The 14,799-nt window shown below is 40.4% G+C and overlaps 1 protein-coding gene across 1 annotated transcript in view; it reads left to right on the top strand.

The window, feature by feature from the left end:
• The window catches only part of INO80 (INO80 complex ATPase subunit), a 62,659-nt gene extending 50,031 nt beyond the window's left edge, over positions 1–12,628 (top strand). Inside the window, exons 29-36 of the mRNA XM_061462297.1 lie at positions 2,325–2,397; positions 4,581–4,739; positions 6,038–6,140; positions 6,704–6,792; positions 7,584–7,739; positions 8,841–9,000; positions 9,811–10,029; positions 10,600–12,628. Of these exons, the coding sequence (XP_061318281.1) occupies positions 2,325–2,397; positions 4,581–4,739; positions 6,038–6,140; positions 6,704–6,792; positions 7,584–7,739; positions 8,841–9,000; positions 9,811–10,029; positions 10,600–10,817 (1,177 nt within the window). The 3' untranslated portion in view covers positions 10,818–12,628. The remainder of the gene's footprint in view (positions 1–2,324; positions 2,398–4,580; positions 4,740–6,037; positions 6,141–6,703; positions 6,793–7,583; positions 7,740–8,840; positions 9,001–9,810; positions 10,030–10,599) is intronic.
• The last annotated feature ends 2,171 nt before the right edge of the window (positions 12,629–14,799 follow it).

Below are 14,799 nucleotides of genomic sequence, written 5' to 3'. Positions count from 1 at the left end.
TGATATCAAACGGGCCTCTCATGTGAAGCAGTTTCTAAGAGATTTGCTGACCAGTAGTCAGTGGTACTGATGTTTAGGATTTTGTCATCAGTGAAACAGTATTGGAAGCAGTTTTAGTGTACCCACTTACTGTGCTTCTTGCCATTCCAAATATGCTATTGCTTGTAAAGAAGCTCAGGAGAAAGGCAGATGTTCTTTGGTTATTATATACCCTGACAGTTGACACTGTGAAGATGAGATTGAAAATCTCACATATGCTAGAGCTTTGAAAATGACCTATTTTGCTGCAAAACAAACCATTCAAGCATGTTTTATTAAGAAACCTTAAACTAGTATATAAGTGATAAAATGGGGATTTTATTAGACAGTAAAATATGCTATAAACCTTTTCATTTAGTAAGCCAAAATGGATGCTTGCAATCCATTTATGGGCACATCAAGAAAGGAAAGTGTGTAATCATGTTGTTAGAAGTTAATATAGTTTAGTATAACTTTGTCTCCACTAGGGCACATTATTTATAATGATTGAATTTATGGTTATTAAGTTTTCATTTAATCATGGGATGTGGCTTGACAGGATGTCACTTTGGTATGGTAGTTCAAAGTAGGGTTATCCTCCCTGGATGTTGATGTGAGCTTTTAAGAACTTCTGTTTTTCAGAGGAGTTAGGTTCATAGATGGTTTTTTATTGCAGGGTGAAAGCAACATTTTAGACTAGAGAATAGTCCTTGTGTTAGTGGTCCCAAGGTATCATAGCAGAAGGTAGGAGGGAAGCTATATACAGCCTTTCAGGCTTAAAGATCTGAAGGACTGTGTTGCAATGATGAGTCTTCTAGTGAACTCCTCAGAGCAGTAAAACTTGGAAAGAATGTGTGCCAAATACCTGAAGCGAGAGGACCATGCAGTATTTTTCTGCTGGTTTCCAGATGTGAGAAACGGGTTCCTCCTGGAATCCTGACACTTCTTCCTGTAAGGTCCTTTAACCAAAATAAGTGAAGAAGTTTGTTTTTATTAATGAACAGAATGCGTTTTTATTAATGAATAGAACAAATGAAGAAAAATAATCATTTCAGCCGGAAATCCCTTTGAAATACAGGTCAGCCAGTCTAAACAAGGATTCCTATTAAAATGGTAGTTGAGTTCCTCTTATACATGATTTACTGATGAGAAATATTTCCAGGAAAAAAAGCCTGACTGAGATTAAACTGTCCTGCAGGATATCCTAGCAAGGTGCAGAAAATACGTAGCTATGGAATGATAATTTGTTCCCCTAGTCTATAGCACTATCCACTTTCTTTCCTTGCCATATGGCATTTCCAGAAGGATTTCACAGGTGACTGCCTCTATTGCACGTTCCACTGTTGTTACGAGATTGAAAAGTTTTCCTGGCCAAGGATTACCTACACTGTGAGCAGGCACCTGCTGGCTCCTTTGGCTTTGAATGTGCGAGATGAGGTCTAGAGATTGACAGCTCAGCTTCAATTCCTCCCAGCTGTCCATAGGTCAGGGTGGAGTTTTGTACTTTTAGATTTTGGATTCCCATATGCATATGGACAGTATGTATGCGGTATGTATATGGACGTACCAAAAGGACATGGCATTGCAGTGTCTTCTCTTAAGCAGAGGGCCTTGCTCTGTCACTGCTGAAGTATAGTATGTCAGCCTATTTGGACTTCTTACTAGTATCATCTGCTTTGTTAGTGTCAACCTGTTCACAGATCCATTTGGTTGTTCTGGTTATGGTTAACAATTTTAAATACTGCTGACCCCCCAGTAGCACTTGTGAGGTTCATAACCTTTGTGAAAATCCTGATTTCACTGTTACCACTTGAATTTTCAATAGTACTTGGTCATCCTTCATAGAGACCTCTCTTCTGGTTTGTTCTGTTCAAAGCACCCTATTTAGAACAAAACTTGCATCTACACAGTTTCAACATTTATTTATCTTTCTTTATCAATTGAGCATTGTTCAGGCGAGATTTTTTCAACAGTGATCAGTTCTGTGAAACAATGAATTGTTCTTTGTCCATACGAAATCTGAATTTCCGTTTCAGGCAAGATAAACATGCCCTGTTTTGTTTTGATAGAGATTAATAGGATGCTATTGCAAATTGAATGTTTGCCTGTTCCAACAGTCCTGATTTGTAGATTAACTTCTCTCATTCATATGTTTTTTTTTACTTGACCATGAATGAACAGCACATAATGTTCCAAAGTGTTCAAGTAATAGAAATAGCCCTGTTCACTTTGTATGGGCCAAAAAAATTTACTTCTGTGGTTATTTCTTGTTTATCACTCACAATATAAATCTTTTTCCTCTATAGGAATGATATTTTTGTGTTCCTGTTAAGCACAAGAGCTGGAGGCTTGGGCATTAACCTTACAGCTGCAGATACAGTAAGTGAAGTTTGGTAAAGTAATACAGAATTAAAAGATCATAGAATCATAGAATAGTTAAGATTGGAAAGGACCTTAAGATCATCCAATTCCAACCCCCCTGCCATGGGCAGGGACACCTTACACTAAACCATGTCACCCAAGGCTCTGTCCAGCCTGGCCTTGAACACTGCCAGCGATGGAGCATTCACAGCTTCCCTGGGCCCTGGGCCTTACAGTGAGTGCTTCACCACCCTTACAGTAAAGAACTTCCTCCTTATATCCAATCTAAACTTCCCCTGTTTAAGTTTTAACCCATTACCTCTTGTCCTGTCACTACAGTCCCTAATGAAGAGTCCCTCCCCAGCACCCCTATAGGCCCTCTTCAGATACTGGAAGGCTGCTATGAGGTCTCCACGCAGCCTTCTCTTCTCCAGGCTGAACAGCCCCAACTTTCTCAGCCTGTCTTCATACAGGAGGTGCTCCAGTCCCCTGATCAGAGGAGGCCACGAGGATGGACTTATTCCAGCAGTTCCATGTCCTTTTTATGTTGAGGACACCAGAACTGTACAAAATACTCCAGTATTTATATATATAGTATGTAGTTTTCGGTATAAATATTTCTTTGCTTTTCCTGCCTCATATGCCTACAACCACCATTCCTCCCAAGCTGCTCATGTCCTGCCTCCCAGCCTCACTTTTTATGTAGGAAAATTGGTCTTTCTGTATGAAAGTCAGCACTCTTAGCCGCGCTGCTCAGTGTTTTCAGTGCAGCCATCCACATCATGAAATTGCATAACCTTGCTTACTTTGATCATAATTACAATATAGTATTACCTTGATGATAAAGTTGTAGAATACTGGACACATGATAACACAGTTTTGGGTTGTATTTGGAAGCATATCACTTCTCCACACATGCTTTAGTACCAGAGTCTAGAAAGGAGGGATGATTGAAGGGGTCTGCAGATGCACTTGACATTTTCATGCAGTGAATGCTGTTTCATGTGTGACTGTTTGCTCTAAGGTTCAGCTGCAGAGAAATCAGTAGGACAAGTGTTGGTTTTGCTTTTTCCCGTGCACAGAAGATGAAGCAATGCTTCTAAAAGTACAGTGTATTTTGTAGTTGAATATCAGCTACTTGGGAAGGATAAATTTCTCCTCCCCCTTACTCACCCGAGGTGTAAGGGCATACTGATTTAGATGAATTACAAGAATTTGCGCTCTGGAGCAGCTGTCACTAATCACTAGGGAAGGAATATTGACTTACATGACCCATTCATTTTTGCAGTAACAGCTATTCTTGTGCTTCTAACCCAATACCTTGTGTGCATGCAGATTTGACCCCAGGACAGCCTGTAGTCCTTAGCCCCACAAAGCCAAAGAACTCTGAATCAAAAATACTACATAATTCTTTTTAAAAAAATACCCCATCTTATCTTCCTGTCACTTACAAGAAATAAGAAGAAAGCAAGTATCTGTAGCATTTTCAGACCTGAAAAGTTGTCTCAATTGAAGTTGCTTCGAGAGAGGAAATAAACAGATGGACGCACAGGCATACTCCTGCAGGCTCCTCACACGAGCATTGCTGTTACAAAAACACGAGTTCTGTGTTTTTGTAGCTTTCTCAATACTTTGCTGTCCAAATTTATTTTTAAATGGTTTTGGGTTGTGTGCTTCCTGTGTATAAAGTACTGTTGGAAGGACAGGGCAGTGTGGATGCAATGCGGCATTTCAGGTTGTCATAGTAAAAGCACCAGAAGTGCTAGACTAGACTTTATCCAGGTTTGAAAGAAAAATAAATCGGAGTATTACTTTTGTGTGAAATTTTAATTTGATGGGCTTTTTTTTTCTTTAAGGTAAATAACATTAAAATAGGTTCATGGTGCGGCAAGCCTATAATTAATTACATGACAGTGATTTAATGTGGTGGCAAATATAGGAATTTTGTGCCTCTGAAGCAGATTTGTTGAAGAACATATTTAAGACATTCTGTGGAAGTTGAAACATTTACAGTTTGAATTTATCTGAAATGCAATGGAAAAAACTTTATAGGCGTGGGCAAAGCTCGGTTATTACAGCCTGCAGAGGGGGGATAATTCTGTGAGACGTATATTTTATCAGGATATTGGATTTTCATTTATTTAGGGTGCTGTAAATGTGTAGGTTTATTTAGTCCTTTCTGTTCTGGTGTTGTTTTGCAGGTGATTTTCTATGACAGCGATTGGAACCCAACAGTAGACCAGCAAGCCATGGACCGGGCACACAGGCTGGGTCAGACCAAACAAGTCACTGTGTACAGGTTGATATGTAAAGGCACCATTGAGGAGCGCATCTTACAAAGGGCTAAGGAAAAGAGTGAGGTAGGAATAAGAAATTGTCTGGAGGAGGGTGCAGAAATGGTATCAAAATGAGTAAAGAAACAGAAAAAGTACCTGTAGGGAGACAGAAGAGAAGCCAGAAGTTTTTGTTCACATAAACAAATCTATGTCCCTAACACAGCAGCACTGCGGCTGCATTATATGAACTAGGAAGAAGTTAGTCATTCACAGTATGACTTCATGAAGCTATTTCTTATGATGCAATGAAACAACATGGGCTTCTTTAAGACTAGAGTGTCTGTCTTTGCTGTGTCAGGGCTACTGATTCCTCTCATGTTTAACATCCCAGATGATTTTTTAAAGAAATTTGGAAGGTAATCAAGTGAAAATCATTTGAGGTGGGAGGGTTGCCAGAAGAGCTCAGTGTCTTGCAGCATCAAGCAGTATTAGAAACCTGAAACCTTGTGAATCTTTATTGGCAAGAAAAATTGAAGCGGATTTTCTTTCTTTGGTAGCAGCAGGTATATTGTATACAGCATGAAGATGTTTTGTCTACATGAGGTTTCTTTTAGCTTTTGTCTTTAATTAAATTCTGGTTACGGTGCTGCAGCAACTGAAGCATCTCCAGCTGAATGCATTCACATTTCCCTTGTTGGGAATTACCCGTTTTCCCTAGCATACTGCACTAGAGTCACCTGACACCAACCTGCAAAAAAAAGCATAGTTTGTTTGGCTGGTGATTCAAATCATCACAATTTGCTTACACTAAAGCTTGTTCTCCTTTGTTAAGTTACAGCTCTTTGGGGTTTCTTTATATATGTCATTGCAGTAATAGAGGTTGAATGAATTCCTTAAACTGAGACACTACCCAATATGAGATTTAGCTCTCAGTCAAGCTGACTAAAAATGTTGTACCCTTTAAGAACGTGATCTGCATGATCCCCTGTGCAGATTACTTGAAAAATTGAACTGGTAATGTAGACCTGACAGGAATATTGCGGGTTTTTTTTTTCCTTTTTGGTCAGTATATTAATACTGTTACAATTTGTTATTTAGTACATCGTGCTTTAGATGATGTGAAACTTTGCACAAGGGATGTCATTTTTCTGCTTTCTAGCTTGGTTGTTTCTCGTATTTTATACTCTTAATTATACTTCTAATAAATCTTCCCTGAAATTTTGCTGCTAACTTTGGTATAAAAGGGAATTTGAGTCAATTCTGACTTACACAGATATCCTGGCATCTTTTTTTGGCTGGCTTTCAGTGAAGGGTAGTGAGAATGGTTCATGGCTCTTTTGAGTAATTTTTCCTTTTTTTTCCTTCCTTTTTTTCCCTTCTAGATCCAGCGAATGGTGATTTCAGGTGGCAATTTCAAACCTGACACCTTGAAGCCAAAAGAAGTGGTCAGCCTTCTGCTGGATGACGAGGAACTAGAAAAGAAATGTATGTGAAATTCATGTTGCAGCATTTTCCCCATCTTCCACTTCATTAGCTTATGAAATCTGTGTTTTTATCTCTACAAACACATGTATTGCTGATAACAACTTCTGTTTCCTGGCTCTTCTTGTATTGCCAACTCTTGTTAGTACAAGCTGGTTTCATATCACTGCTGAGCTGAAAGATGAAGTTGTGCAAGAGAGACATGATGTGATAAAGTTTTTATTGGCACACATTCAGGATCATTACATTGTTCCTGAATGACAGAGCTTTAACAAGAATTATGTAGGTCATGACAAGAATAGTACTAGTAAAAATGCTGTATTTTATCATACCTTTGAAGCTGTGTATATGCTTTTATGTTGCTTGAAAGAAGGATTTCACTGTAAGACTTTTTAGTAATCTGTATGCAAATAGTTTTAATACAGTATTGTTTTCAATGTGTTTTAGTTTTAATACAGCTGACTTTAATTCACAGGTCTGTTAGAACTGGAATTTCTTGTAATATTCACAAAAGGATATGAAATATCTTTATGGTGGTGGACAACTTTGTATTTCTTTTCTGACAGTGCGTCAGCGCCAAGAAGAGAAGCGACAGCAAGAGGAAACAAATCGTGTGAAGGAACGTAAACGTAAAAGGGAAAAATATGCTGAAAAGGTACTTTGATGTGAAGAGGTTGCCTGTGTCAGTGATAGAGCCAGAAGAGCTACAGACTCACTGTTACGTGGTTTGGAAACATTTTATGCAAAGGCAGCCTAATATTAGAGGAAAGCTTTCTTCCCTTCACCACTGAACATCAATCTGTGGCACTTCCTTCCACAGAAGAGGGATATTATAGAACACATAATGCATAGTTATCTGTATTTTAATCATTAGCAACTTGAAAACTAAGGAAGTACTGCATACCCAACCAACACTAGTGATTACCAGTAGTTTACAAACAATTTGAGGACTCATGCACGAAAAAACAAAGCGATCAACTGATCATTGGTGACTTAATCCAGATTTTGTTCTGCAAGGACAAAAATCACCACATGAAGCACCAAACACAGATAAAACCCATATAGCCATGTGGCTTCTGTGGAAAAAAGGAAGATCAGTTTGTTTTAAAAAGATCATTAGAATTGGTTGTGTAATGGTAAAGAATTTCAAGCTCACTCCAAAAGGTAATGGAAATCAAAGTAATTCTCTAATAGTAATTCTCTATCATTCCAGCTATTACAGGAAAGGGGGCAGGGAATGACAGAAAAATACCCCCTACTTAAATCTAAAGAAGGAGCCTTTATGGCATCTGTTACTGTGATCTTCAGAAACTTGTTTTGGGAATTTCTGGACATGGCATTCCTTCAGTTATAATACTGCATTAGATGTTGAGATTTTGGGTTGCTTATTCTCTTTCTTCTGTTTTACTGTCTTTTTCATTCCTGGTATTGCTTTACTTATTTCAGAAGAAGAAGGAAGATGAATTAGATGGGAAAAGAAAGAAAGAGGGCATGAACCTTGTGATCCCATTTGTTCCCTCAGCTGATAACTCCAACCTGTCTGCTGATGGGGATGACTCCTTCATTAGTGTAGACTCTGCCATGCCCAGCCCTTTCAGTGAGGTAAGACTCACTGCTGCTTTAAACATATTCTGTCTCAGTTGTGGCCTTACATCCTGTAGGATTCTCACTTTCTGTTATTTTAGCCAGTGTAGAACTTTGAGTATATGAGGAAGTGAAATGTGTTAAAGGTGAGCCATGGAAATGAAAGAAATATACTGAAAACATAACAGCTGCTAGTAACTAGCTGTCTTACAGCACCTCATGTTATTGGACATTCTATTATTCCCCTCTTCATTCACTCTCTGCCCCTCTTTTCTTCCAATGAGTTCATTCCCTGACTCCTTCCTTTCAGCCACTGAAATTTTTCCATTCCCGTCTGCAGTCCTGGAAACTTCCTACTTTTTTCTCCCTTTTTTCCTGTCTTTGTCATGCTTACATTTATAGCCATGTGCTTTCTCCCATACCAGCACCTTCCATAGCAAGAACAGTGTCTGTCTGCTCCTGAACAGTATCTCTCAAATAGCTGCTTGACGTTCAGCTTCTTTGCAAGTACTCCTTGCTAGTCTCATCTACGTCTCCTCTGCTGCCTTCTTTGCTTCTGATTCTGAATTACTGTGGGTTTTTTTTTCCCCTCTATAATTTCAATTGTAAATTCTCAGTGGCACACATTTTACTTCACCTTTTTGTAAAGAATTGCAAACTGGCTTAGGCAGCAAATACATTTTCTTCTATACCATGTTGATTAAGACTCCTAAGTTGTATTGTTCTCTTATTGACCAAGGTTTTTTTGTTTAGCAGTAATGTAGGTTAAGAATCCTGTTGCTTTCTCTCTTGCAGTTGAAGGTACACAGTTGAACAGGTACACAGTTGAACAGCAATTTCCTTAAACCTCTGATGAGCCCATTAGTCTCCTGCTTCTTAACATGTACTTTCATGAATTGGAATGATGTAGCTCCTGGAGGTCTTTACTGCTGCTCAGCATGTAAATAGAGGGTGTGGTGTGATTAGGCAGATTATATAGCCTCACATAGAGAAAATGAGAGAGAACAGAAGTACCAGTTAATTACTTGTGATTGTATGTCTTTTAAAAATCATCTTATTACTGTACCATGCCCTTTCCTAACCTGAGAAGCTAACAGCTTTGTCCTCTGTCATATTTAGATATCCATCAGCAGTGAATTACATATGGGCTCTATCCCTCCCGATGAGAGCAGTAGTGATATGCTTGTGATTGTGGATGATCCAGCTTCTTCAGCACCTCAATCAAGGGCAACAAACTCTCCTGCTTCCATTACTGGCTCAGTTTCAGATACCGTGAATGGTCAGTACTCTTGTCTTGACTTAGCATGGCTAGGTGATAACATTTTCTGTGTTTTAACCAGAGTATACGCATGGTTGACAAGAATGGGGGAAAAAAATTGCCTCTTTATTGAGAAATTACTTCTGATTAGATAGGAAATGTGTTTATAGTCTCATTCACCAGGCTTTCCTCTCTTCTGTGTCAGTTACTCTTAAAAGTGTTGTCCTTTGTTCCCATGTTACGGAGGGCTCTCTTTCCATTATGTTCATACTACCAAATTACAGATAGCCACAGAACTATTAATCTTTAAGCTTTTTGTTGAATTTGCTGCTGAGCTAATAATTGGTTCTCTATTTCCAGTGGGTGATTGGAGCAGCTGTAATTTTAAATAATGGTGGATGTTTTTAACTACCATAGTTTTCTACACTGACATGAGTAGAGCCATAGGTTTTGGCAAGTTTCTGTAGAGGTAGCAAATGGAAGAAACTTCCTATCTGTCTTCAAGTAAGAAAATGCTTCATCCTGAAGTAGAACCCAGAACTCTCCACCTATTTGTGGATTGGATTCATAATAATGATAAGTACTTGGAATTTGTGAGAATGTGGTTAATGAAGAGTGAAGTTTTGAATACATACGAAGTGAAGTATGTAAACATACTTTCTTTTCACGCAATCACTGCTTGCTAACAGTGTTCCTGTTGATGTAAATGAAAAGTATCAGTTGATAGGAGCAGTACTAATGTCAATGGCAGGTAGTTATGATGCTGTGTTCACTTGTGAGTCACCTGAAATACTACAGCAGTTACTGTTATAACATTCTTTTCTTGTTAAGGTGTTTCAATGCAAGATGCTCCTCTCACTGGAAGAGGCCAGTCAAATCGAAGCCGGGGTCGTCCTAAAGGTACAAGCGGCGGCTCAAAAGGCGGCACAGGGAAAGGCAGAAGCCGGAAGTCAATAGCTGGAAGCGCAGCTGCAATGGCAGGAGCCAAAGCAGGAGCAGCAGCAGCCTCGGCAGCTGCGTACGCAGCATACGGGTACAGTGTCTCGAAAGGTATGTGGGGAAGGGGAGGCAGCAGAACCAACCACATGACTTGGGGTGATTGTTGTTTACAGCCTGTCAAAACATAGATAAAAAACATTGTATTGTTGGTATTGCCTGTCCATTATATTCTGAGATCCAGGCAATACACAAGTGACATGGCAATGGTGTGAGTGGATAGCCAGTTTCACCACAGATGACCTTGAGAGGCTAGTCCTGCAGAAGTTTTGTCTGCCCCTTGAATTGTCTCATACCAAATGTTTTTCTTCCAGACAAATTGGATAGTGATGTTTATCCCATGGGTATGGCTGTGGCTTTCCTGCACTGCTGTTACATTGAAGTTACAGCATCAGGTTCCATCGCCTCATGGTGGTGGAGTTTCAGCTTCACACCAGCTGCAGGTGGCCCAGGGTATGACTACAAGATGGTTTATATCTTAGGGACTTACCTCTTCATTAAACTCTCATAAATCATGTATGCATGATGGTCTTAGGGCTGACAGGTAGTATATTGTTTGTTGTTGGGAGAATCATAAGTGGAATGTATGCTCACATGGAATTTGATTCTCTTTTCCATTGCTAGGCATGTCTGCAAATAGCCCTCTGCAAACAGCAATTATTCGGCCTTCTGGACTTGCAGATTTCGGACCTTCAAGCGCCTCTTCTCCTTTGAGTTCCCCTTTGAGCAAAGGAAACAGTGTCTGTGGGACCCCCAAAAGCTTAAACCTGACCAGCAGTCTCATATCAGAAACTCCAATTCGGAAGCAAAGCAAAGGTGCCCACACCTCAGGTGGTCGGTAGTTAATACTGAACCCCCAAAGCTTGTCTGAACTGTGTTGGCTTTCAGAGTAGACCACCCTGCCAGTTGAAGGCATCCAGACAAATGCCTTGTTGCTGTCCAGCACATGTGTGAGAAGAAAATCAAAGCACAATTGGAGTGGGTGGTTTATGTGAGCACTTTGATTATTTGTATTCCAAAAAACTGTCTTTGCAGACACTGCAGAAAGGAGGGAGAGGAGTCTGGGGTAACTGGGAGAGTGTCAGTTTGTGTTTTATTGATGCATCTGGCACAGATTCCCAAGAAAGCATGTGGCTTATCCATGCAATATCCTGCAGCTGTGTGTGTGCTTGAAGTCACACCAGTGTACTTTCTCTCTTGTAGCTTGAGGTGGAACCCAGCGTTCATTTTATCTTACGAAATCGGTTATCTGAACCCCAGGAATATCCTGTAGAGTTGCAAGATGATTCCATGCTGGCAGCTGGTCAGTGTGTACATGCAGGGGTAACTGGGGACTAAGCTGAAGATGATGTGTGATTAAAAAAATCTTGTATTCTTCTAGCATGGGCCTCTGGGTTCTTTGAAAGTTCGAAATGCAATGGAAGGTGTCTCAGGGGGTTTGCAGGGAGTGGTCTCTCTTCAGTACCATTTGTCAGGAGAAGGCTCAGAACTGCAGAATACAGAGGAGACTGAGAGGCCTGGTGAGAGCAGCAGCACTGCCTCTGCTTCACAGAGTAGAAGCCGCCAGTGGTTTGGTTTACATTTCAGAGTTATCAGCACAAACGCTTGTGTTTAAAATGATTCCTCTCACTTTTGAGGTGTGCAGAACTCTTGAAAGCTTAGAAACAAACTAAGATTCTGTTATTTGGACAAATATCAAGAAGATGGAGAGCTGAAGTGCCGAGGAAGACTTTACTGCTGCTCTTCTCACCGAGCCATAGCAGAGTGCGGTCCTGCGGCTTGCAGTGCTGCATGGGGAGCAACAAAAAGAGATAGAGAACTGTGCCATTCCCCCTTCCAGCCAAATCCTGTGAAAAAGTCTCTTTTCCCAGCCATCCTGACTATTCCTCCAGTGTGTTTTCCCTTTGTCTTTGTGATCATCACACGTACTAGCTCGGTTGAGTTCACCACAGTGTGCGGGTACCGGTAGCTGTGTTCCATGAGGCTGACAGAAGGCAGCGCTGCCAGTGCCCATCTGTGTTCTCAGTCTATGGTTGCTCCTTCTCCATTCTCAGTGCACAGCTCCTCCTGTAGCCCCCTGCTTTGCTGTAAGTGTTGTCTGCATTGCACTGAGATTTAGGTGTGGGGCAGTTCTTCTGTCTGACACGTTGAATGAAAAGGCTGTTCTGCCAGGGCACTTTCATCCCTTAAGAGAGAAGCAAGTTCAGTTGCAGGTCTGGGCTGTGACAGTGGAAGATTACTTTTTTTTGTTTTCATTATTATTTTTATTATTATAATTTTTTTCCGATCCCAAATCCTTTGCCTGGCGTCCTGCAGTGTGGAGCAAGTGCTTCCTGTTGGCTCTGCCTCTAATTTGCACACCTGAAAATAGCAGAACTGAGCTTAGATTGATTTTTAAACAGATTTGCAGGGGATAATTGAGGGGGAGGTGATGTTTAATTAACTCATGAAGACTTCCCCCTTCCCCTCTTACTCACATGTATATATGATATTTAGAGGGAATCAGACAAATGCCAAGCCTTTTTTTCTCTTTGAATGTGCTGTCTATTTTTATAACTGAACTTGTACATATGTATAAAGAGAGACACATCTTTCTTTTACTAACTGGAGAAGAAAATCTTAAATAAAATGGAGTGAGATAATTTTATGTAAATCGGTGTCTTTGCATTTTTTATGCATGTAGCTGTGTGAATGAGAGGATTAGGGAAGACAGCACAGAGGGTGCATCTGGAAACACGGCTGGAAATGTGTGCTGCTTACTGTAATGCTCTAGAGTGTCTACATTCCTTCAGGTATCATATTAGTAACCTTCCAGTTACAGTTGTACCCTTATCAAATGTCTGTATTCACCAGTTGTCTTGTGTTTTGGAGTAGGTGTGCAGCCCTTCACAAGAAAACAGAAGCAAGTGTAAGGTGTAATTACACAGAACTTGAACTACAATGGTTGAATTCAATACAGTTGATCGTTTTGGGACATCATTCTCTACAGTTCACTTGTTTTCCCCTTATTTTTTTAGTGGGAGTAGAAATGACTTCTTTGTGTGCAGTCTTGATTTTCAAGCTGCTGGACAGTTGCATCAATTTGTAATCCAAAATGGAGAAAAAAAGAATTGGTAAGGTAAAAACATTGAAAAAATGTAATATGTACTGATGCATGCAATTCTTTTGGAAGATTAAATTATTGCTTTTTTAAAAACTGATAATATAAAAATAGATTTAAAGTCATTTAGTCTTCAAAAGAAATACCAAATGGCATCACAAGTTGTGACAAATGTAGTGCTTCCGAAGCTTGTGTCAGGCTCAAAAGTTGAGGAAGATTTAATGCAGCAGTGAAGTGGATGAACTGCTAGATCATACCCAGTTCAGTTTCTGTAAATAGTTAAACAGATTGATTCTTTGTACTGTGCATCATAGAAGAACTGGGATTCTGTGATATTAATCAAGGAATTAGGAAGAATTCATGCAATGGCTGTTCTGATTTCTTGGTTTGAAGAAGGAATCACTGCTAAAAAGATAAAGATAGGGAATTATTTGAAGGAAGTGGAGGTAGTTTTGTGATCAACACTGGGAAATGCTTATGTTGAAATGAGTAAAATGGACGTGTATGTTGAAGGTTTGTTCTTCGAAGTTTCAGTCTGAGCAGCTTTTCACTACAACTGCATGTTGTGTGCTTGTCTTAGGGATTGATGGCAGAAAGTCACTTTCCTGCAATACCTCAACATATTTGCTAGTGGCAGAAAGCATATTGAATGAACTGAGTTTGTTTTAAGCTGGAATGGTGAACTAGGTATCTGTATGTTTCGGGGTGTTTGGCATGCTGTGTATTCCTCCTGCTATTTGATTACAGCATTTTACTCGTCAGTTACTACAAAGCTGTTAAATATAGTTCACTGCATAGTACTGCTGTTGAAGACAATTAAAAGTGATCATTTTCTTAGGTCATCTGGCAAGTTCGGACTAAAGGGTGCTGTTTTGTCCCGCGCTCACACACATTTTTGTAGTTCAGCCTACGTGGATGTCTAGTTCAGAAGGGTCCCTGGAACACCCGTTCTTCCTGCTGCCACACATGGTTATAGAGTCTTACCAAGCAGTGACAAACTGAGTCTTAAAGACCAAAAACTGCAGTGGCAGTATTGCAGAAAGCAAAAGTGATTGAAACAGTTACCTTTTCTCAAGAAATACTGCAGGGTAGTTGGAGATGGGGGAAAAGGATGCTGAATTTAACCCTCAAGCTTGTGGACTGGGCATTCCAGTACAATGTACCATTGTGAGCACCCAAGCAGTGTGCCCTACATGTACTCTCTACATGTGGTTCATTGTCAGTACCCTAGAGAATGGCAAAACGAAGGAAAAAGCTGGGAGGGAAAAAGTCTCAAGCCAAGTGATTGTCGTGGTTTAAACCCAGTCAGGCAGCTCATTCACTCACTCCCCCCCATTCTTTCCCTCCCCCTACTCCCGGAGGGATGGAGAGGAGAATCGAAAGAATGCAAATCCCACAGGTTGAGATAAGAACAGTTTAGTAACTAAGGTACAACACAAATCACTACTGCTACCACCAATAATAACAATGATAAAGGAAATAGCAAGGGAAGAGAATACAACACCTCACCACCAGCCGACCGATAACTCGCCCCCCCCAAACCCGACCAAGCACCGACCGATACCTCCTCCAACCCTGCAGTCTCCCCGCCCTTCCGGGTAACTCTCAGTTACATCCTGGTCATGACGTGCTGTGGTATGGAATACCTCTTTGGGTAGCTTGGGTCAGGTGTCCTGTCTCTGCTTCCTCCTGGCTTCCCCTCCTCCCTGGCAGAGCATGAGGCT

Source organism: Pezoporus flaviventris, unplaced genomic scaffold (assembly GCF_033815535.1).
Source record: "Pezoporus flaviventris isolate CSIRO_AGI_PZ_B2104156 unplaced genomic scaffold, CSIRO_AGI_Pfla_v1 ptg000035l, whole genome shotgun sequence".
NCBI classification, from domain to species: Eukaryota; Metazoa; Chordata; class Aves; order Psittaciformes; family Psittacidae; genus Pezoporus; species Pezoporus flaviventris.
Note: the sequence above shows the minus strand (reverse complement) of the source record. Positions and strands in the feature narration are given on the sequence as shown.